At 48.4% G+C, this 21,835-nt stretch overlaps 7 protein-coding genes and 3 non-coding genes across 10 annotated transcripts; 4 read left to right on the forward strand and 6 right to left on the reverse strand.

The window, feature by feature from the left end:
• Positions 1–261: 261 nt before the first annotated feature.
• Positions 262–1,072, forward strand: BT62DRAFT_940627 (DUF1000-domain-containing protein; the record flags this gene model as incomplete). The annotated part of the gene is made up of 5 exons (XM_043187762.1): positions 262–356; positions 406–561; positions 614–844; positions 892–968; positions 1,023–1,072. Exons 1-5 carry the CDS (start codon positions 330–332, stop codon positions 1,069–1,071), a joined length of 540 nt encoding a protein of 179 aa, XP_043046728.1. The 5' UTR covers positions 262–329.
• Positions 1,073–3,411: 2,339 nt separating this feature from the next.
• On the reverse strand, positions 3,412–3,795 carry BT62DRAFT_873512 (uncharacterized protein; the record flags this gene model as incomplete). The annotated part of the gene is made up of 1 exon (XM_043182535.1): positions 3,412–3,795. A coding segment is annotated over one exon (384 nt), but the record flags the coding sequence as incomplete, so codon positions are not given.
• Positions 3,796–8,140: 4,345 nt separating this feature from the next.
• On the forward strand, positions 8,141–9,832 carry BT62DRAFT_925767 (uncharacterized protein). The gene is made up of 3 exons (XM_043184889.1): positions 8,141–8,329; positions 8,384–9,222; positions 9,281–9,832. Exons 2-3 carry the CDS (start codon positions 8,403–8,405, stop codon positions 9,673–9,675), a joined length of 1,215 nt encoding a protein of 404 aa, XP_043046730.1. The 5' UTR covers positions 8,141–8,329; positions 8,384–8,402; the 3' UTR covers positions 9,676–9,832.
• Positions 9,833–10,068: 236 nt separating this feature from the next.
• Positions 10,069–10,141, reverse strand: BT62DRAFT_t16. The gene has a single exon. It is a non-coding gene; the product is annotated as a tRNA-Thr (tRNA).
• Positions 10,142–10,286: 145 nt separating this feature from the next.
• On the reverse strand, positions 10,287–10,377 carry BT62DRAFT_t15. The gene has a single exon. It is a non-coding gene; the product is annotated as a tRNA-Thr (tRNA).
• A 2,325-nt stretch (positions 10,378–12,702) lies between these two features.
• On the forward strand, positions 12,703–14,883 carry BT62DRAFT_52955 (uncharacterized protein). The gene is made up of 8 exons (XM_043181271.1): positions 12,703–13,216; positions 13,272–13,388; positions 13,442–13,543; positions 13,594–13,646; positions 13,710–13,716; positions 13,774–13,833; positions 13,883–14,026; positions 14,080–14,883. Exons 1-8 carry the CDS (start codon positions 12,912–12,914, stop codon positions 14,771–14,773), a joined length of 1,482 nt encoding a protein of 493 aa, XP_043046731.1. The 5' UTR covers positions 12,703–12,911; the 3' UTR covers positions 14,774–14,883.
• Positions 14,884–15,127: 244 nt separating this feature from the next.
• On the reverse strand, positions 15,128–16,516 carry BT62DRAFT_999284 (amidohydrolase 2; the record flags this gene model as incomplete). Its single annotated transcript, XM_043190785.1, has 7 exons — positions 15,128–15,414; positions 15,469–15,545; positions 15,606–15,819; positions 15,871–16,120; positions 16,177–16,262; positions 16,316–16,332; positions 16,386–16,516. 7 exons carry the CDS (start codon positions 16,514–16,516, stop codon positions 15,128–15,130), a joined length of 1,062 nt encoding a protein of 353 aa, XP_043046732.1.
• A 1,527-nt stretch (positions 16,517–18,043) lies between these two features.
• Positions 18,044–18,123, reverse strand: BT62DRAFT_t14. The gene has a single exon. It is a non-coding gene; the product is annotated as a tRNA-Thr (tRNA).
• Positions 18,124–18,552: 429 nt separating this feature from the next.
• On the reverse strand, positions 18,553–20,080 carry BT62DRAFT_925774 (uncharacterized protein). Its single transcript, XM_043184890.1, has 2 exons — positions 19,884–20,080; positions 18,553–19,834 (listed from the first exon to the last, which is right to left on the reverse strand). The coding sequence occupies exons 1-2, from the start codon at positions 20,024–20,026 to the stop codon at positions 18,916–18,918; spliced, it is 1,062 nt and encodes a 353-aa protein (XP_043046733.1). The 5' UTR covers positions 20,027–20,080; the 3' UTR covers positions 18,553–18,915.
• Positions 20,081–21,071: 991 nt separating this feature from the next.
• On the forward strand, positions 21,072–21,742 carry BT62DRAFT_925775 (uncharacterized protein). The gene has a single exon (XM_043184891.1). The coding sequence runs from the start codon at positions 21,352–21,354 to the stop codon at positions 21,616–21,618; it is 267 nt and encodes an 88-aa protein (XP_043046734.1). The 5' UTR covers positions 21,072–21,351; the 3' UTR covers positions 21,619–21,742.
• Positions 21,743–21,835: the final 93 nt, after the last annotated feature.

The following is a 21,835-nucleotide window of genomic DNA, read 5'->3' on the forward strand; positions in this document are numbered from 1 at the left end:
AAGCTAAGGTCAATACACCAATCAAACTCCTAAACTCTTGGTGTGACTACCACTTCAGTACCAATACTGGCAGTTACAGTCTATCAACCTTTCCCTTATCATCATCCTATACATCCCCATCCTCAACCTTCTGCTTTACCTTCAGTTAGAGTCAGACCCCAGCTGTTGCAGTGCATTGCATTTGTGATTGTTTGGCTGTTGTCTGACAACTAATTTGAGTTTCTTCAAGACCAAGTGACCCATATTCAGGAAAAAGACCCCTATCACCCATATTTGCCAAAAGCTTTCGACTGTTTGGCTAGCCATCGACTATTTCTTGTACCGCCATCATGTCCTCCTCGAAGGATATGGGTAATGTGGTGTTATTCCTACTTGCCGTTGTCTGCCCAACTTACAGCGCCCTAGACCTCCCTCCTCGAATTTCTCGACCTGCAGCAACTCAACTGCCTCAACGAATCTGCGGAGCACCCTTTCAAAGCCATCGTAGCCTCCAAGAAAAGGAATGCAACTAGTGCATTCCTACAGAGTGACGCAGATGAGCAGCTGCTATTGAACATTGCTGTACGTTATCTAACAGGTCGGATATGCGAAGAAATTTTCATGATATGGACAGTTCAACCAATCAGTTCGCGTACGGTCGATTGTCATCCAGTCTGACGAGCTATCGACTGCGCCCAAAAAGCTGAAACTTGTCATCAACCGGTCAAATGTTGGATTCGAGGACCTGGAGGATGCTGATGAACCAGATGTGGCACAGGTCTTGGAGCTGAGCGAGGAAGAAGTGAAGGAGGGAAAGCAGGTCGCCTTACGATTCGTACGATTTCAGAAGGTCAACAGCTTGCATGTGCGTACATGTCTTTCCCTTTCCGTTTCATTCTGACTGTATGTCAGATTTTCGTCGTGTCTAATCGCGGCGGCGAGGAGGAGACGAGAATCGACAAGATCGATGTATTTGGTATACCTGTCGAGTACGTTGCTCTGGATTATTGAGTCTTGCCTGCAAGGCTGACTTTCATCCTCAGGACTACCAAAGATCTCAGTGGCCTTCACAACCAAGAGCACAACCATTAGGGCTGACAATAACTACTAAGATGTCATATGTTTAGCTAAATGCAACCATCATCAGCCAATGTCGATGCCAAGTATTCGTTCGATGCAAAGCTGTCTCAGCGCGGAAATTCTACTCTGCATCCTATCCGGAGTCGGCAGGAACATGTCGACATATTTCTATACAACATTCATCAAGCGAGCACACGGGTCGACAAGATATAAAGTTGTCGCGTACCTCCGTCACAGCAGCCTGAAAATCACGGAGTAATAGCATCACTCGCATTGGTCTCTACCATCAATACAGATGCGGCGGACGCCTCGTTACATTTTCCGCGAAGATACAAGATGCAGCTACACGGGACGGTCGTCATGAGTATGTCTTGATATCCTTTTCTGCTAACCAGAATGATAGGAGACTGGTAATCCTCCCGTCTTTCCCGAAATTCTTGACTTCGTGTTGCATCTATACAAGGATCAATATGTGGATCGTCTTCTACTTCAAGAAACATACAGAACTCGATGCGCAAGTCAAGGGCCACGGGTGTAGGGTACAACGTTAACTCTACTTAGGATGCTTACCTTTCAGGATTCAGCCTTGTAATGGCAATGGGACCAACATATTCTCAGGCAAAGCAAAAGGAAATCGTCGGCCTGCAGCGGAAATGGTGCCAGTCTCCGGGCAACGTTTCGGTCCCGGATAAGTCTCCACCTCTTCATCGATGGGATGGGAGCAGCCTCGCTTCGTGGACTCTGGCTTCCGAAAGTCCGTAGCTGTAAGTGATTGGCCACCTCTTGACAAAAACTGCTGCCCCCCCCCCCCTCCTCTCTCTTTTTTTAACTGTGACGCCTATCCTTGCCGTGTCCTTCTGCTTCTCTTCTGACTTGCATTAGATCAGGTACTGTTGCGGGACGACACAAGTACCTGATGTCAACCTTATATAAGCATAGACAGTTTTGTCCTGAGTCGACGGTCAACTGCCTTTAAGCAATTGACCGTCGTACTCAGCCTGGCCGTTATTTACTGCGCAAAAATAACCTGCCTGCAACAGGTACTGAGTATGATCTCGGTGTATTTCTTTCTACATCATGACTGACTCGAACGCCTCAAACAAGCGGGCTTGTGGTCATCGACCCTAGGACTGCAATTCGAATATCTACCATACATCGTTGGCCCGCCGCCCGATGAGCCGGATACGGGCACGTATCTATCATTTCGTGAGGCGGGATGTTGCGGCAAGCGAGCATCCTGACAATGGTCTTGAACCTCGCGGTATATATGGTTTGTTCTACATTCAAGGCAGCTTCCTTTGGTCCTCAGACTTTTGAACAGCATAGTGCCACTCCGGGGCCTTGAGATCTGTGCTATACTGCATTAACCACCTCTTGAAGGAAACGTGTTTGTCGTGTTGAAGTCTCCATCTTCGATGTGCCCTTAGCCCTGCGCCGGGTGTTTGATATCCGGACCGTGCTTATATTCAGATGCAGACATGATTACTATCCCGATCAAAAAGTTTCAGCTGCGTCAGGTACTTGAACCACCTTATAGCCTCCTGTGGCGAGAAGAATTTCATCCTAGACAATTACTAACGATGGAAATCCTGGATAGCTTTATTTAAAATATCAGGAGAGAAGATGCTTGTTGCGTAGTTGAGCCGAATGCCACTATGGTGTTACTTGATCAATCAGTTAAGCTTTGAAGGTGAGTTCGTAGTCATTTACGCCATACCGAGCTACTATTAGAATTGAACACAGGAGGAAAACGTGATAATCTCGTGTAGAAGGTACATAGGTAGGAAACTAGGTTTATAATTACACTAAACGAATGACTTGAATGAAGTACAGGTACGATCGTAACAATCGGGGCTATATCTCCTCGTAGAGTATCTACAAAACAAAGCGGCGGCCATCGATTCAAATGTACGCCCAATCAGCAGAGACAAAGAGAGATTCCGCTTCCGGAGGTGCGATATCGGTCACCCCGTCCAGCACCTCCAACATATTAACGTAATCCGACATGTAATTCTCGACGGGATCGAACAGTTCAGGTCTGGCGGTATCGTCAGCGGGAGGGGCAATAGAGTTGGAATCCATGTTGACGTCGGGGTTCATCCCAAACTGAGCATCGACACGGATGTAGCTGGGAGGCTGGACCGAACCGTCGAAAGGGAAGGCGTCCTCCTGAAAAAAAAGGACTGAGCAGCAGGAAAAATATATACAGAAGGGAATACGACGAACTTTTTCAGCAGCCGAAGCGCTCAGATCGAGTGGCGGTATGGCGGAGGTAGGGACAAAGGACTTCTCCTCCTCCTCTGTCTTGACCGGTGGAGTGGCGCTGTGGGAAAGACTCGGGGCACGCTCCTCAGTGGCTTCAACGGAGGGAGTGGGAGAAGGGATAGCGTCAACAGGCTCCTCCGTCTTCACCTCCATCGTGATCTCGATGTCCTTGACACCCTTTCTGAACAACAGCGCGATCTTCCGACACCTATCCTCCTCCTTACAGTCACGATTGCGATGCGTCTTCGGCTTCTTCTCTCTCCGACCAGGCGCATAGGTGAAGTGCGGGTACTTCAACTTGTGTTCCGCTTGGGCGACCGCAGCCATCTCTTCATAAACTCTCCTCTCCTCCGCCGACATGCTATTCCACAGGAAGCCACAGATGCGGCTTACGTTGCGGTTGTTGCGCTCGCGCTTGTTTTCTTCCCAGTACGTCGAGCGGAACTGAAGGAACGCGTTGGGAGGACGCGGAGCCTTGGGAGGAGACGACGGAGAACCTGTAGCCGCGGCATCGAGTAGGGGAGCAACCAGGCCCATCGTGACGTCACCCGACTGCCAGCCATCATCTACAATGAATCAGTACACGAGATGGTCCCTGTTGACCATCAGCTCACCATCGTATTTGACCGGTACTTGCATCGCCAAACGTCGAGACCGGCGAACGGGAATAGAGCGAACGGGAGGCATATCAAAGCGTATTTTTGCGAGGTAGCAAGTGGAAGAGTCCAAATCGATTGGTGGGTTGTAGAGGATGAATGTACGAGAGAATGCATCTTGAGCTCAGCTTTTGACTGTGTCCCGTCGGTATCGAGAGATTTCCAAAAGCGTGAGCATAGGAACTTCGTCCCTCGCTAAATGGAACGGCGTGTTCGCCTCGAGGCGGGAAGAGGACGAGTTTCGGCATATCTTTCCCCCTCATGCACACACAGCACCCAGATTCGGTAGATCCATCATGACTCATTCGTTCCCCGTGTGGACCACGGTCATGGCGCATCTTCACATTCCCTGTGGATCACTCTCTACGGAATGGTTTGCCGTCTTCTTGATTATCAGAGTCTACGCCGATCAGTAAGATATGATCTTGAAATATACTCGTGACGATGTCCGAGCTCTGTGAACAACTAGATTGAGCTTCACCTGCTGTGAACGGTGTCTAAAAGAACTGACCAGTGTCGGTATTTTCCGAGGCATCTCGTGCTGCATGTAAGCTGCGTGTCGCCGTATCGGCGTTTGAATGAAAGAACCTAGGTGTTTTTTAGCGTCATCTATGGCAACAATTATCTCCGATATTAAGCGTACCTGCCACAAACCCGCCCAGGACACATCGATGGTTTCTTTACACCTTGACGCCCGAAGAGGGCCTTCTCACAAATGAGTCAAACAGCCTTTGTTAGGGCCTCGAGTGGCACTCCATCTCCATCGAGCGATGTAACAGCCTTTGTCTTTCTCCGGCCACCAATCCTGCTATCACAGTTCCTTGACTGAGCGAGGTAGCGAAGCCTCGATGTCTCCGCCTTGCCTCCGTCGATTCCGCCGTTCCTTTGTCCTTTGTTGGTTCGAGAAGTAGATCGGATTAACGTTTGAAGTAATACATGAGCCGCGGGGTCACTTCCAAAGGTAGACTCCAAGAGGATAGCCTCAGTTTTGCATGTCTGATATCCAATGAAACGTATAAATGACAAAGTCCCCAGATCGATTTATGAAGAGCGTTTCGTTCAATCTGCGATCAGGACGCGTAAGCAAGTATGTACGGGGACTCGGATGTTAGCGAACACCTTTGGCCAATGGTATCAAGTAGAACCGGGCCAATCCCCTGACCGATTCGGATGGTAACGCAAAAGGGAGTCCATGCCTTTGTCTAAGCCCCTATGGTGAGTTTTATGGTGGCGCTGACATCTTTAGCCGCTAGCTGCGGATATGAACGGTCATCATTCCTCCGTCCTGGTTTGGACAGAGACCAAAAGCCTCCTTTGTCCACTGAAATCCGATCGATAATAGTTGGCGCTGTACAATAGGCGGCTGCAATGCAAGAGGGTCAGACACAGATGAGAAGAAGCTAGTTCGATAGTACCTAGTCCGGGCACAAAAACACGATACCCATTAACAAGAGGCGCCAATCTCGCCAATAAATCAAGGCTGAGCACGCGTAGTGTTCTCTTTCAAGAAAGAATTGGTCAAAGAAGCCTTCGTGACTATGAATCATCATTTCTCATAGAGAAGAAGATATAGCTCGAGAAGATGAGTCTATATTATCCCTGACAGATCCCCCGTCAGAGTCTAAGTAATAAGAATGCAAAAACGAGCATACCAATTCATCTCCAAGTTTAAAAGGAGAGTCGGCGACCGTGGAAACTATCCGTGAGTCTTCTCTATTGGTCTAAATCGGGCAGCCTTCTCTATGACCACGCGGAAGAAAGTTAGAAGCTGACTAGAAGCATGACGAGGATATTATAGACCTCTAGTCATGGGGGTTAAATGGTATAGGCTAAATGTCGGAAGGGAGATCGTCCCAACTGCCTGCCTCAATACTTCATTAAATTTCCGACTGGCTGTTCTAATTATAAGACATACCTTTTTGTTACTGGGGAGCGTATTAGGCTTACCGTCACTTTAAATTGATAGCTCGCAGGACGATTATGCCAATTGGGCCGCTGACGTTCGTACAGGCCGACGTTGGAGAGTCCTATTTTTCCTATGAAAGGACAAAACACGTTCATTCGACCTGTCAAGGAAATCTGCTTTAGCCTGATTGTTCGGTGCAGACTTGTAAATGCACCTGCTGTCCCTGGCCCAGAACATTTAAACTCTATTTCGCGAGTCAATTCCTCTTCCCTTCTGTCGCCTTTTCATACACATGCTCTGATGAACATTCGTTATGGTAGACGCGGTCCACTGTAGGCTGTATGTTGCTGCTCGGCTTTTAAGTTTCTGACCATGTCCACGTGCGCATTCCAACTTCGGTTCTCCGGTCCGCCGAATAATCATAGCCCACCTTTCTTTTTCTCTGTCTACATTGCACAGGTCTCTGGTACTACATACGCGGGAGAATACTATCTAACATATCGGCGTGAGGATCTTTTTATTACCCAGGCCCACTTCGAGACCAATACATTTCGCCTTTGGATTGTACCCAGTCGCTTTTGATTCTGCCTGGCGACGCCGCTGAAAAGATACACAAGGTGTGAATTTCTCAGTCGGCACGTATAAGGTCCTCATAAGAAAACCTAACAGACTCATGGCAGTCAGACCACAACCCTCTGGTCTGTTTGGGGACTGGATATGACAAATTTTGAAAATTTGCCTGATCTTCATTTTGATGCATAGGCAAGGCGCTTAGAACATAGTAAGTATAATCATTTCACAAAACATTGTACAGGTCAGGCTTAACCACACGGAAACAAAAACAATCTGGCTATGTGGCAATCGGTAAATTTAGTACTCTGCCGTAGTCGGCTCAGTGTACAGAAAACCTCTTTTGACGGCGAGGTGTTTGCTTCCGAATAGTCACTCTCGCGGAAGCTCAAAAAACTCTAGCATCCTTTCAACAATTTCCTCGTCTGCGAGAATTGTATGATCAATGCAACTTCTTCTCAAGCCCAATGTCTTCGGTTTTTGTGAATATGATACACCCCTGGTAAGGAACTATTTCGGAATAGTCAAAAAAACTGACGAAATGGACAGATAACAAGAAAATTTCATCGAGACATCCTAATCCGTCGGCTTTACTATTAAAAGTATTCTCGACGCATTTCGTGTGGACAGAAGCTTGGCCAAAAATTTATCCATATTCTAATCATTCTTCATTGCATTTTGACCAGTGCGAACTAGTCAGCTGCCAGGAGTGATACACATGTGGCGTTTCCTTCTGCTCTCCGTGGTGAGCGGGCTCCCGAGGTCCTGGAAACAGTCTTATAAGCTTGCTAGCGGCGGAAAGTCACTGGCATTAACTTGAAAGCACACCTCAAATTACCTTTCAGTCACGTTGTTCAGTTTTCCGTACCTTGAGGCTATTAGCTGTGACGTTGAAACTCAGTGCACTTATCCCTCCTCATGGAATGATCGGGTGTCCGACGAACTATTTACATCCTTCTGCATGACCAGAAGATGCTATCATCGCAGCCCTTTGTCTCCTGAAGATATATTCTATGATTCGTACCCACACCCGTGTCTTTCAAGCTCGCCAGTTCTCTCCGACGACCGCAGGAGGGTAAAGACGCTGGGAAGATCGCTTCCTCGGGTCGAGAGTATCCGAGCCATCTTTTTGCGAGTTCAATCCGACATCCTGGGCATCAGCATGGTGCCTCCCCTCACTTCAGCCCTCCTGATCGGTGTGTCCATACGATGATAGTATCTTGGACTTGGGATATGTCTTTTATTTAACTCCGCTTGATCTTTTTTGTCGAGGTCCGGCTTCGATTCCTACCAAGGTGATGACAATGTTCTGACCTCCAGAAAGACTTGCCAAGTGATCAAATCAAACAAGACTGAATTTTGAAGAAGCTGTTGCTTTCGCCGATGCCACTCTTTTGAGGATCTAATTTGTCTGGAGCCTCTTGCCAATCTCCAGAGTAGCAGCAGCCCAGCCTTAGTGGCTGTGAATTAAGTAAAGATGACAGGCAGATTTTCGGCGGCCCTCCGAGCATTGTTAAGTAAAACAGAAATTACGCGTTCTACTACTGTCATCAGACCAAATACACGTTTACCGACTTTCGTGTAGTATGCAGGTGAATTGAAATGGTCCGGATTATGAACGACTTATCTTCGTACGGATCGTTGAGCCTGGTTTACGAGACTAGGTCCGGATCCGGAATCCGGTAATCGGCAATAGCCGGCGTATCACCGTTCCACCCACTCCGTCATCCGGGTACCAGCACCCCCACCCCACACTTATCCCCATCGACTCCGAGTCGCATCCCCAAATCCTTGTTTGCTTAAGTAGAAGGAATGAGGGGGAAACTGATCGCTCATTTCCTCTAGATTCTAGAGATAGTCGGGACCTGACATTGTATGTGGCCAATGATCTTATTCTCATTGTCAGTTTACCGAGCTGCCCTTCCAGATTATACATACTGTACCTTATGGACGCATTCCCACAAGAACTTATCCAGGCCATCATCGACGAACTTGCTGATGACCGAGAGGCACTCAAAGCATGCTCTCTCGTGTCTCAGTCATTCTTCCCCCACTCTCAGAAACTTCTATTTCTCTCCGTAGTACTCGACTCTCGAGAGGATTCTAGTCGGGTACACAATCCATCGGTCGATTTCTTGAAATTGCTCGCGAGGTCGAAACGTGTCGCGCCCCTCGTCAAGAACTTCACCATCTATAACTTTACCTGGGGCAAGAACAGCTGGTTTACGCAGGATCAGGACGTCGTCCCACGGATACTCGGCTCCCTAATCAACCTGCGAAAGATGACCATCTCAGGGCGACACTACGATCGGCGGTGGGACGGCTCAAGCGACATCCGTCCTTCGTTGTGTCAAAGCTTCTCCCTACCGCACCTCAAATCTTTTTCCTTAAACTATACATCTTTCCTAAAACCCTCCGACTTCCTTCAGCTGTTTAGCAACAGCCGTGATCTGAAGGAGTTGCGACTGATGAATGTCTACATCAGCGACCAGCTCAGCCTTCAGGCACATCCGGATCGCGAACACAATCCTCCCATCGACAATGAACGGCTTTCTCAAAGACCAAAGCTTCAATATCTACGCATACAGAACGTGCCTGTCGTTCTCATCGATACACTCACCCACCCCCACTCTCCGCTGGACCTCAGTTCCCTCCGAAGGCTCCAAGTCTGGTCCGATCATGGAGACCAGAGCGACCATTTCCAGCGCCTTCTCGAAGCTGCCGGAGATGCACTAGAAGAAGTCGTATTCCACGGTTTCTCGTCATGTACGTTACTTCACCTATCCACTCGCTTTGAATCCGACTCAATTCCGACCTATTACAGCAACGAACGGTTTGGACATCTCCCACGTCCCGAACATCACATGTTGCTTTTCCAACTTCTTTTCCGACCGTGTAGCCAACCACACTGTGCTGTCTGGATTGACCGAGTTGTTTTTCCAGCGATACTCACGCGACACGTCCCGCATGGAGACTGTCACTTTTAATTTGCGATGTCATCCTAAAGCCATCATAGATTGTCCTCGGGATGAGTGGAGGCGACTAGAAGAGGCGATGATGGTAGTGAAGAGAAAGGTTAGGTTTGAGATACCTGTCAGGGATATGAATCGGTCCATGAGGGACCCATTGGAGAGGGAATGCTTGGCCGCAGTGAGAAGGGGTATGGGTATGTTGAGTGATAGAGGAATCTTGGAGGTAGATATGGTGCAAGGACCATAATGGTAGGACTCGGACTTTGTTTGGACTCCTGGACCTTCTTCGTTTTCAGTGACATTCTTGTGACGATATCAGATAGCAATATATCACCTGTTAATTATAAGTTGCGGACTGACTGGTGTAGCGACATAATGATCAGTACGCCTTGGTTTACGACTGGCAGTTATAGGTAAAGGCCTACCCATCTCGGACGATGTATATCCTGTCTCTGGAGAGAAATCGTAAGTGGCTCAAAAGGTTGTGTTATTGAGTATATATTGAGGTGCTTCTTTTGGTAAAACTTGCCAAGAAACTGCAATGAAGGACTTGGCGATCCGTTCGGCAGCGCCCGTGCTCGCAGTTCCTGGAACCTCCCCAGTCCGAAAGGAAGGGGATTTAAAAAGAACTCAGTAAGCATTCCACCTAGCCGACTTGAACGACTGACCTCGTCATTACAAGTGACGCGCTCTACCAACTGAGCTAAGGAGGAGCAATACCCAAAGATTTATAATCTTTATCATTATGAGATGCAGGTTCACTAAATTTACGTCGGAGGGCATAGAGCGCTACAAGAGCTTAAAATTGGAACAGAGTTCGACCCGAAAGAGCAAAAAACATTTTCCTTTAACAACAAATTCCCGCTAGTCGGATTGAACGACTGACCCTGTCATTGAGTGCGAAGAGCGATCATACGAGTAACAAGCTCTACCACTGAGCTAAGAGGAACGCTCCTTAGATTGTCTCAGCCAACAGTACATCAGCGGAGAAAATGCCTGCACCAATATGCCTCATGCCCACCGCATGGTAGCATGCCATTTCACAAACTTTGATTGAAGATTAAAGTCACTCAACCACTACAACCATGAGCAGTATAGGCGATCATGACGAAAAAGCTGCTTGTCGATTAGGCAAAGCACTCCATCACTTTGCTTCTATCTTATGTATCCCTCAGGCGGAGCATCTTCAACAGTTCCTGAAGGAGAACAACCATCTCGCGGGTTGTCGAAGCGAAGATGAGATAAAGGTGCTGACCTTTGGAAACATTGACAAGTTCGAGGATAGGTGGTGTCAGATGGTCGACCAATTCACCGAATCTAGGAAAAGCCTGCGGTCGTTCCGTGAGATGGACGAGTATTTGGTGAAAATGGATAATCTGTGTAATCAGACGCTGAAAACTTTTGAAGAGTAAGCTCCATTAGTACTTTTTCTAATGACATTCCCGACTTAACGTGCCCAGTTACATGCTGTTGCCTATCAGCGCTCGATCCGCCATTAAGACTATCACCAGAAGTGTATTCCCCATGATCTCAACGCGTTTGCAGTGGCGAGCGCTCGATTATCTCGAATTCTATCTGTGAGTTCCAGAATTCCTTGGAGCGACACGATGCGTAAACTTCCTTCCTTGTAGAAATCGAATCAACCACGACAGGTTTGGCATGTATGAATACACAAGGCTGCTTGAGCCTCGGCACCTCCGGAACCCAGAGCCTAACGTCGGAATCGATTATGAGATTTTGCATAACCGGATTGACGACCTCGAGTACACATTCTTGTTTCGTCGTTGCTAACGAAAGAAACTAACGCACAGTTATAGAACCCGGGTACTGCACCCAAAAGTGAGTGACAATCCTAGAAGCCAACAAATATGGATTAGCCATGACGTCGTAACCGACCTCCACACTGAAGAACAAGACCCGTCCCAAGCACAATCTGAGAAGACGGAGCCGCCGTCCAATGGCACCAATGTATTCGAGAGAGATCTTCAGTACGTCGTATGTACCGCGACTGTTGTATATCACATTAAACATGGTTTGAAGGTCGTCCGACCCGTATTACGACAAGGATGAAGATGCTGATTCCGGTACTTCGGATGATTCTACTACCGGTCCCTTCCATTTCGACGATGCCACCCTGTCAGATGAGGAGCCCCTATTGAGGTCTGCACAGACGTCGGTGATCTCAAGGATAGCAGCTGATTTCATGTTAGTAGAGAAGAAGTTAGAAGAGTGGGCGAACCTACCTCGAGAGCATCAGCCTTTACAAGGAACCCTAGTAATCCTCAGGCCGACCCATTGAGAACCTATAGCGACGCCCCAAATCGCCCTTCGCTTTCCAGTTGCTTGTCACTAAAGCCCCCTCCGTACCATTTCAATACCAAGAATACTACGGAGGAAAGCCTCGGGCTTGTCGAAAGATTCCAACGAGATCCTTTCTTCGCTATAACAACAAAATATATCAATCCGACGCAATACTTCTTGCTTCGCAGAGAAAACTGCGAGGTACCCTTTAGGGTGGTTCGAGGAGGCATAAAGGGCGACGTCTGGTCCTTCGTGGTCAACTTGACGTATACAAAGGATCAGTTGCGACAGTTATTGCAGTCATGTCGTCCAGCGGACAGCGACTCGGCCGAGGACCTCGTGAAAACTTTCCTTCATCGTCCGAACTCTATCCATAAACGGGTGATAGCCACAAAGAAGGGTGCTACTCATTACAAGGTTGTCGATGTCTATATTGAAGAAGAGTGGAAGTTCGGGTTAGAACGTAAAGTGACGTTCGATGAGCTGAAGGACATGTTAAGCCAAAGTCAGAGGATGGAACGACGATCTGAGGATTGCAATGTAGATTAATTCGTTCCAGTGTTCTTGTACGTTTCTGTGTCAGTCTCTCAATAACAGGATTTCCGGACCAATCAGATAAGGCAGCGGGACACCGTCATTAATAGCATTCTAATGTCCGGCATGACGCACCAATTAACTTGAATCTAAAGAGATCTAGGGTAAGGTTTGGCACTTCATGTCGAAGAGCTAATGATCGTGCCTTCGAGATAAGATTTGGTGCTCGTTCCTTCTGTGACTGGTTAGCGTGGTGGGAAATGACTTCCCATCCAAGTATACGGTACATGCACATTAAAAGCTTACAAATATATGCCCAAAGAAGTGTCTTCGTACTCTTTTTAAGTGCCAAACAACGATATAGGAACGCAATGAAATGAAATTCGAATCTCGATCCCCTGTATTTTCGTTACAAAAGGGTTCGCATCTACAGACTACAGACGTACCAAATGCCGTTACTACAAAAACACACTTGCCTATTATTCCAATGAGCAGAAAACTGGACCAATGAAGGTAAGACGTGACGTACCGTAGGAAAGTATATAGGCGCCCAACCATGGGACATGCCGAGATGCATCAAGAAACAGTGACATGGGTCCTAGGCGCCGCTATCGATACGACATCCATTAGCTTCACACACACTCGATCATGGAAAATCGACGGAAAGATAGTAGGAATTTGAACGCCTGTATCACCATCTCGCGTTCCTTGCACCATTTTCTCTCGATATTACAGACTTCGCACTCTCAGGAAGACGACTCTGGCGATATCGATGAAGGCAGAAGGCGCCTATCCTGCACCTTCTGGAGTAGAGAATTTGACGATTGGTGGACCAGTGAGGTGGCAAGAATGAACCGAAAGCGGCGAGCCCTGAGCACATTTGACGAAATGAACAATCACTTGGAATACTTGGATAGTATTTGCAGAACGACGGCCGTGCAATCTGATAAGGAGTAAGTACAGAAAAGCTTGCTATGAACCCCCTCCATCGTACTCACAAAGAAGCAGATATGGAATGAAGTTCATCTGCGCCCAATCGGCTGTAAAAATTATCACACAAGGAATATTCCCCGCCGCGCCAGAATCAGTAGTGTCGGGATCATTGGATCTCCTGGATCTTCATTTGTGCGTGAGGTAGACACCACCAACATTCACGATTTGCCTGATCTTGGTTGCAGAAGTCGGAAACAAGATCATAAATTTGAGAGATTGATCGCCCCTCAGTGGGATGACCCAAAGCCTCTGACGCAGGAGATGAAGAAGAGGATTGCCAAAGTCGAGTACGTCCTCCGGTCATTTTTTTAGATTACACAGATGAAATTTGTAACAGGGACTTGGGGAACTCCGATCCCATCTCTGTGTATCCAGCGTCGGGTGTATTAGGTTCATCGATTATTATTGAAAGGACCAGATCTCCTTATCAATTTGTGAATGCCTATGCCCCAGTACCGAAGTCAGCGATCAACTTATCAAAAAAGGAGTGTAACTAACCCTACGTGGCTATTTGTAGGCCACGAAACACCCTGGCAGACATTCTTGAAGCGATTCAGAGTAACAAGTACCAAACAGAGTACGCTCCATTCGAATTTGAAAGAATACCTGCGTAACATCATTAATAGGGCGAATAATGGACAAAAGAGCCGACCACCACAAGTAAACACGGGAAAGTCGAGCACTGCCTCTGAAGATTTACGTCCCGATCCTGCCGTACGTCCCGCCGAGTTAGGTGAACTTGACGACCTCGGTTCCGAGGCTCCTTTCAGGTGGCAAGACCCTTGATCTGTATGTCAAAGGAAGAGGACTGAGTGTCTCTTAGCTACGACGGTGGTTCAGGAGACTCGGAACTCCTTACCGGAACCAGAGAGACGTCTACGAAACATTCAGAACCGAGTTCTGCAGCACCCAAGACATCTGAAAGACAACGCTATAGCTCCAGCCGCGCACCAAATACATCATCCCCCGGGAAAAGAAACGTAGAGCATGACGAGCCAAACGCGGGCCAGTCATCGTCTGCCAGGCCGAAAGAAGAAGACCTTGCCGCGATGTTTTATGATAGTCCTTGGTTCGCACTTAAGCAACGAAATCCCAAGCAGGTGTTTTTGGTCAACCATGGTATAGATTGTGTACCCTTCAAAGTCATTAAAGGAGGAAAGGCATTAGGCGAGTGGGTATTCACCCTGGACATGGCATACAGGAAGGACGCATTGCACCAATTGTTGGCGGTCGCAGCACTCCATGGTGATGACCCTGGCAACAGGATGATGCATATATTGCAGAAATTTGATAAGGCACCCGAGGTTGTCTACAAGGAAACATTCGTATCCAGGGATGAGGCGGATGAGGCCCTTCGTTTCACGGTCAAAGAGATCTGGTGCGACGAGGACTGGAAGTTCAATCTGGAAGCCAGAGTGATTTTTCGGATGCTCCACCGTATGATGAAGAGGACCAGGAGGGTGGATTTGGAGTCTGATTCATGGTTGGACTGGTTAGATTATTCTGAAAACAAGTGAGGTTCTGGAGACTCGAGACTTGGCTGTCGGAACGTACCTTAAAGGGTTAATTGTATCATCAATTCAACATTTGTTAACGCCGAATATCTAAATTCATTGACTGCCGAAAGAACGGTAAGCGTCCCGCTCGAGGATTGAATGGTAGAAATCAGAGTATGAAACGCGAAACATAGCCAATTGAATGCCTAAAAAGCTTCCTTAAGCTTTTATGAGGCCCGCGCACAAAGCAAGAGGCCGATTGCCAGTGGTGATGTGAAAAGGGACATGTCGCATCATTAGATCACACCCGGCGAAGATAAAACGAAGCGAAGACAATTGTATACTTTCGCGCACTCACTCGTAAAACAGACAATATCAATCGTCCAACTTCAGCATGCTTATCGCTAGTCCCCTCTTCAGCTGCAGTTGCTCATCCTCTCCCAAAACATCTGTCAGACTATCGACCCACTCCTGGCCTTCTTCAATCAGAGCAAACGGATAATCAATCGAATGCATAATCCTGTCCAAACCTATCTGGGATGCGTGGAATTGCAACAGGGCCGTCGCGAAATTTCCAGAAGTCGTCTCAAACAAGTTGGTGAGCCAATACGACGATACATTCCGCTGCATCGGAATTCCCAACGGAACTTGACGAAGGAGTTCTTCAACGGACAAGTCAACACCGCGAAAGATGGCATATCAGTTCCAAGACTTACGTTCATCAATCCTGAATAAATCCGAGGGAATTCTCTCCCCAAGATGGCCAACAATGATTTTAAGAGTTGGGAACCGGCTGACCACATTTGTTAATCGCACGTGTACGCAAAGCAAATGGAAGAAAAGACACGCTTACTCGAACACCCCGTTTGTGCATAATCCCAATATATGGGTCGACAATGTTGCTGCAAATTCTTGGGCAGGGCCTTCCAGACCGAAGCCATGGCTATATACGAGCGACAGGATGGGCTCGACATTCGTTCTGGGATGGAAGTACACAGGTACGTCGAGATCGGTCACCATCTGCCAGAATACATCGTATTCCGGCTGATCATAGTATAAGAGTGTGTCTGCTGATTCATTAGAGAACTCGTGCTACGTCGGGGGCTACGAAGACATACCATTATCCGCTCCAGACTGCTGATAATCATTGACTAATGCTCCGAGAAAACCCAGTTCTTTGACAGTCCTGTTGAGTTCTTGTGCGGCCACAGTGGCATTGTGCATAGCCAAGGCCGCGAAGGCCCCAAATCGGAGAGTATTATTCGAAATAAGATCCGCTAGGTTGTTATTGAGATCCACGGCCATTGCAGCGGCTTCTTCGGGATCAGATACTCCTTGGACGCAAGGCTGCGCGCAAGAGAGGACCATCTGAGTAGCTCGTTTCTTAGTTCAGTGAAGCTCCAGAGAATTGTAGCGTCACTGACGAAGTCGATACCAAACTTATCCATAAGCGCCAGCCTTTTATCATGGATATCAACGAGATTTGCTTCAAGGTCTGCTAACGTCTTGCCTGTCATAATATTCATTTAGATTGGCCAATGCACTAAAGACCACGAGGCGCACCAAGAGCCGGTGCACCACTACGTTTCTTTACATCAGTATTTGCAACATCCTGTTAGGAGATGACGCTCACCCCACTGTCGCTGCGAGTTCAGGAGGTGCCCACGCCTCTTCAAAAACGACAGCGCCAACGCCGGTGTCATTCCATACCCTAGCATGAACGAACGACGCCGCGGTAAGAGCAAGCAGAACGAAACGTTTCATTCTGTAGCAGTGATAAGACGCGATGCCCTGGGGAACCAACCATCATATATGCGCCCGGAAGAGAGACGACTGTGAATAAGAATAGCATGAGAAAAACAACAACTTATGACCAATATTTTTCCCTAACCTGATTCATGGATATCCCGCCAGAGGACACGTCCTGTTCATTGCAGACCTCGTGCGCCGGTAGGAGACAAAAGCCAGAGAAAAACGCGTCATGGGGACTGCTCTCGGACGTTGAAGAACATTCTGTCCCAGTTATTGCGGTGTACTAGGGGATATTTTTGTTCGTGGGTTTGTTAGCGTTCTGGAAGTAAAACCTGGCAAATATTGTGACCTGATAAAATAAAATGAGGAGAATTCGAACAAAGCTTTAGCCATACCAGGTATTGTATGCACGTTTCTGTACGACTTTGCATCGTACGGACGATACGATGAAAATCTTGGTGTAAATACTGACCCAGCTTGTTCTCTGTTTGGATCGCGGGAATGAAGATAATAGAAAGAGACGCACGGCCTCTGCGACAGGGCATTCCGCTTCCCACCATCGTCGTGGTACGAAGACAAGCGTCAGCGGCCTCCGGCCCGGTAAATCAAATTCAGAACTTCAACAACGCCCATATTCATCTCGCCTTGTATTCATCGGCAGCCGCAACCCCCCACGGTATGAATATTAATATCGACCCGCATCTCAGATCTAACATTTGTCACGCATCTCTCAGGCTCATCAGATTCAGTACTCGGATTCGCTTGGTCTAGTACTTACTTACTCTCTTCCTTTACCACATAATGCATAATGTCCCAACGAGTCTTCTCCGGCTCCGAAGCTTCTTTAAATTTTATCGCTCTCGTCTTCGCTCAGGATATTGTTACCGAAAGATCTGTATCCGACGTCTTCTTTTCCCATCATCTCTCATTTGTTCAAGGTTCCTACATCCAGTAATCGTACTCTATAAGATAACTGTCAAACCATCTCTATACAAAGAAATATGATGAATCTTCACATCTTTGTTCCCAACACGTCATTCTACTTGTTCTTCCTTAATAACAATCCCATCTTCACCTTCTGATTAGTTCTGACCAACTTTCCATGAACGTATTGTATTATTTGCTCTTCGGAGGTTTGATGAGTGATATCTCCGTCGCTTGGCCGGTATTCCACCGCGATTTTCTTTGCGGGGATTCAAATGAGGTTACATGTTTGAACCTTGGGGTTCATCATTTGCTTCGACCAGTGAGCGAGCCTCCCCAGGGTGGAGCAACATGTCCACGCAGAAAAGATTGATCGGTGGGCTACCCTCGAATACTGCATGACCGCGAGTACAATTGTGATAATTCTAACAAAATGGGACAAGCGCTTTCAGAGGCTGATGCATTTTCGATAGCCAAAATGGGACTATAGAAGGGCTCAGTCCTTAAGTTAGAGCACTGTAGACGAAATCTTTCATTGCAAGGATATTTTTCATACCTTAATTTTTGATGAGCTAAATAAAATAGACAATATAATGATATTCTACCCAATAATTATTCCCTCTAGCCGACTTGAACGACTGACCTCGTCATTAATAAATACTAGTGACGCGCTCTACCAACTGAGCTAAGAGGGAGCTGAGAGCATTTGGTAGTAGTTATTATCTATCTATTCTATTACGATGCCATGCAAATGTGTCTTTCCAAACCTTCAAACTGCCGTGAATCAGGTACCCTCTCCAGGACGCAGCCCTGAACCTGAGAATCCCTCTCTCGTCGGTACCTCTGGCATTCAAAGTATTTACCCACTCGGTCCCGGCTATCACACTTCCATACCATGCGGTCCATTCGACAAGCACAGGAATAATTGACAGAACACGGTCCCTCCTCGGGACACTTTTCGGATATCATTGGAAAACCCTCCTACGTACACTAAATATGTACAGAGCCAGAGCCACCAATCAACTAAACGAAGGGGGATATGTACACACACACACACTGCGTATTTACGAGGGAGAAAAAGAGAGAAGAAACAACGATTAAACACAAAGCATAGTAGTAGTAACTGGATATCGATATAGATAACATTAACTTGACTTGGGGAGGAGATGAAACAACGAGCGGCATTGGAAGGAGGGAGCAAAAGTGAGTATGAAAAGAGAGAAAGCCCAAAACAATTTAAAAACGAAAAAAAAAGTTATTATCAGCGGTCGCCATCACCATAATACCCATACACGCCCGTGCTGTTGTACCACTGCTGCTGTTGTTGAGGTTGCTGCTGCTGCTGGTGCTGCTGGGGGTACCCGCTCTCGCTACCGAAATCCTCAAAGCCGGCGTTCGGAGAACGGAAGCCATTCCCATTTTCCGAAGCCCCATTTGCACCATTCTGATACGGTTGGTATCCTTCGTACTCGCCAAAAGACGGGTACTCAAGCCCCATATACGCCCTCTGAGGAACCCTCTGGGGCTGCTGCATCGCGTAGTTGTGGTAATACTGCTGGTGCTGCTGCTGGCTGATCATTACAGAGCTCCATGACCGAGAGCCGTCGCGACTGTGGTCGGGAGCCGGTGTCATCTGGCCCGAGAGAGGGATTGGTGGGGTAGTCGGCTCCGTCTTGAGCGGGGACGTGGAACGAAAATGGAGACTCAGACTCTGCGGCTGCGATGGCTGCTGCTGAGGGAGATACCAGTTGTTGATAGGGGGTTGATGTGGCTGGGGCTGTGCCTGGTCTAAGGAAGAAGGGAGGGTATGAGGATGAGTTAGCGGTTGAGGGACGTCGAAATAATACGTTCCCTGAGGAGGACTGGGGGGGAGGCGGGAAGGTGATGAGGGATGAGAGCGGCGGGAGGGTGGGCCCGTTGGCGGTGCCGGGGCGGGAGGAGAAGCCGAGTGTGGCGGGGACGGCGTTTGCGTTGGATGATTGGACGGACTGGTTCGCGCTGACGACGGATTGTTGGTCACGAAAGGACTGGCTGTTCCGGGGGTCACGAAAGGACCGAAAGGAATTACTCCCTGGTCCGGCAGAGGGCGCCGAAGCCGAATTCGGATGCGCGACGCTGTGATCGCTGGATGCCGACGTCGGCGTCGATATGTGCCAGGTGTCGCCTTCGTATCCAGTGCTTGTGCCAGGCCGAATTGTGTCCGGCACCTTGGGCGGCACTCGCCGAGCCCCACGGGACTTGTTGGCCGCCGCCATGGAGGCGTGGAGCGTCGTCAGATCCCGCATCATCCGCTCGTTGTCCTCCTGCTTGTCCGAGTGCACCGTCTGGGCGTGCTGGCGCAGGTTGTCCAGCCGTGAAAACTGCTTCCCGCAGTGGCAAGTAAAAGGCCGCTCTCCTGTATGCTTCCTGGCGACGCGATGAGTACATGCTGGAACGGGACGTGAAGGCACCGTACCTGATATGCCTCGCGAGATGCTCTGATCTGCTGAACACCATGCGACATTCTCCATATCCCCTGCACTGGAACGTTTTCGCGGGGGCAGGACGGTAGCGCTTGGTGATTGCAGCAGATGGCGGGGGGACAACCATGGTGGCCATCGTGTCAGACGACGAGGACGAGGACGGATGCGGCTTGGGCTGATCAGGGGAGGGAGTACGTCCACGAACCATGGGTACTCTGTTGAAAGGAACGATTTTAAGGTACATTGATTGTCGCAGCGGAGTCTGAAAGGCTTGAACCTACCAGTATCTCGGATCCGACCATGTCGCAACCAAATACATGCAGATAGGGTCACAATTCGTCACGTTGCTCACATCGGCAACTCGGAATCAAAAAAGATCAAAAAAGATCAAATTTGGTCCAGAGCGCCCTGCCTGGCCTGCCATGCTATCTCCTCCAATCACCATCCCGAGATCGTTCCTCTCTACCGCCGTGTCCCACATGCTTGCCCGATAATTCCCCCCCCCGCACAACGGCTTGTCTTTGCAGAACAGCCTCTTGTCTCCAGACAGCTAGCATGGAAAAAAAAAATTGTTCACGGTTTCAAAATCTTATTTCACATTGTGGCAACTAATCCTGTCACTCGCTTGCCGACCATTTCAGCCATGCTCCATCCAGGAACAAGATCATCAGGTACCGCATGCCCCCATCCAGGGTTCTTTCTTCTTTCTCTGCTTTTGAATTTTCATTTTTCTGGGTGTCTGGGTACACGCGCAGTCATGAGCCATTCTGCTGTTCTTGCCGGATCAGAGCCAACTGCATGGTCTGGGCTGCCACGTCCAATCGCCCTCCCGTTAATCTGTGTCGTCTGACGGCAGGCTCAGTCCGCAACGGTGTATAAATGGTCTTGTACGTCCATACGGCATTTTTTCCTGCCCGTTCTGGGACCAGAAATTTTGATGCCGCGATACGTATCAATCCACCTTTCATTGACTTGTCTGTCATTACGCACTTTTCTCCACCGCTTCCGTATACCCACCGTGCCGGATCATATTACCATAACGTATACTCTCTTCAGTCTCCGGATCAGTAGCCTCGTAATCCCTCCTGGTTTTATGAACACCGTAAGTTCTTATGTACATATTCCTAACAATATATATGATGATCAGGGACCCGGGTCGACAGAACAGACGGCTTCCCTAGCCCATATCGTCGTGCAACTCTTGTCTCTGTCCTTCAAATTTAAATTCCAACTGAGACACATCGTCATCATTTCATCCAACTTCAAAATTAACTCTCCAGAATTTGACAATGAACAACGTGTCTTCGCCCTGGCCACCCCCGCAAATGTGACATACGAACAAACACCCAGCCTCCCAAGTTCTCCCCTCCACGGATCAGCGCTTGACATACCACGAGATCAGGCCCACCCTCCAAGAGGATCAGGAACATACCCACTCCCAGCAAGAGTCTCACGTCCTCCATGCAGCCATTGCTACGGCCCCGAGATCCCTTGTTCTCCGCCCGCTTCCACGTCTATCACCCTTTCCATGCATCAATAAGCTTTGTCCCCCCAATCCCTCACCCTAAAAAATCCCCCCGATTGCCGGCGGTTCCCAACCTCATCCTCCCACCCACCGCTTCGCCGTTCCCACCAAAGGAAGAGATTGCCGTCAAGTCACAAGTCCCTCTGCTGCCGTGCAAACGCAAAATTACCTCCATCCACCTCCTTGGATCTTTGTGTCATTAATAGAGCCCTGATCAGGTACGGCCTCACCTCCCGCCGGGTTCCATCCAGCTCGAACCTCAGTCTCTTCGATCAGGGTGCTTTGGATCAGACATGTTACTGAGGATGACATTCCGGAGCAGTATATGTCACCCGCCGCCCCCAAGATGATTTGGGGGTTGATATGTATGTCCCCAGATCACGGAAGGAGTTGGAAAGCTCTTTTCCTCTGATAACGAGC

This window comes from Guyanagaster necrorhizus, assembly GCF_019112545.1.
Source record: "Guyanagaster necrorhizus MCA 3950 unplaced genomic scaffold BT62scaffold_1, whole genome shotgun sequence".
Lineage (NCBI taxonomy): Eukaryota > Fungi > Basidiomycota > Agaricomycetes > Agaricales > Physalacriaceae > Guyanagaster > Guyanagaster necrorhizus.

Coding starts and splice junctions, on each gene's coding strand:
- BT62DRAFT_925774 (XM_043184890.1), bottom strand. CDS start 20,026: ATGGCCACCATGGTTGTCCCCCCGCCATCTGCTGCAATCACCAAGCGC. Junction 19,835..19,883: donor CATCTCGCGAGGCATATCAG/GTACGGTGCCTT, acceptor TCGCGTCGCCAG/GAAGCATACAGGAGAGCGGC.
- BT62DRAFT_925767 (XM_043184889.1), top strand. CDS start 8,403: ATGGACGCATTCCCACAAGAACTTATCCAGGCCATCATCGACGAACTT. Junction 9,223..9,280: donor ATTCCACGGTTTCTCGTCAT/GTACGTTACTTC, acceptor GACCTATTACAG/CAACGAACGGTTTGGACATC.
- BT62DRAFT_52955 (XM_043181271.1), top strand. CDS start 12,912: ATGGAAAATCGACGGAAAGATAGTAGGAATTTGAACGCCTGTATCACC. Junction 13,217..13,271: donor GCCGTGCAATCTGATAAGGA/GTAAGTACAGAA, acceptor ACAAAGAAGCAG/ATATGGAATGAAGTTCATCT. Junction 13,544..13,593: donor AAGAGGATTGCCAAAGTCGA/GTACGTCCTCCG, acceptor AATTTGTAACAG/GGACTTGGGGAACTCCGATC.
- BT62DRAFT_925775 (XM_043184891.1), top strand. CDS start 21,352: ATGCAGCCATTGCTACGGCCCCGAGATCCCTTGTTCTCCGCCCGCTTC.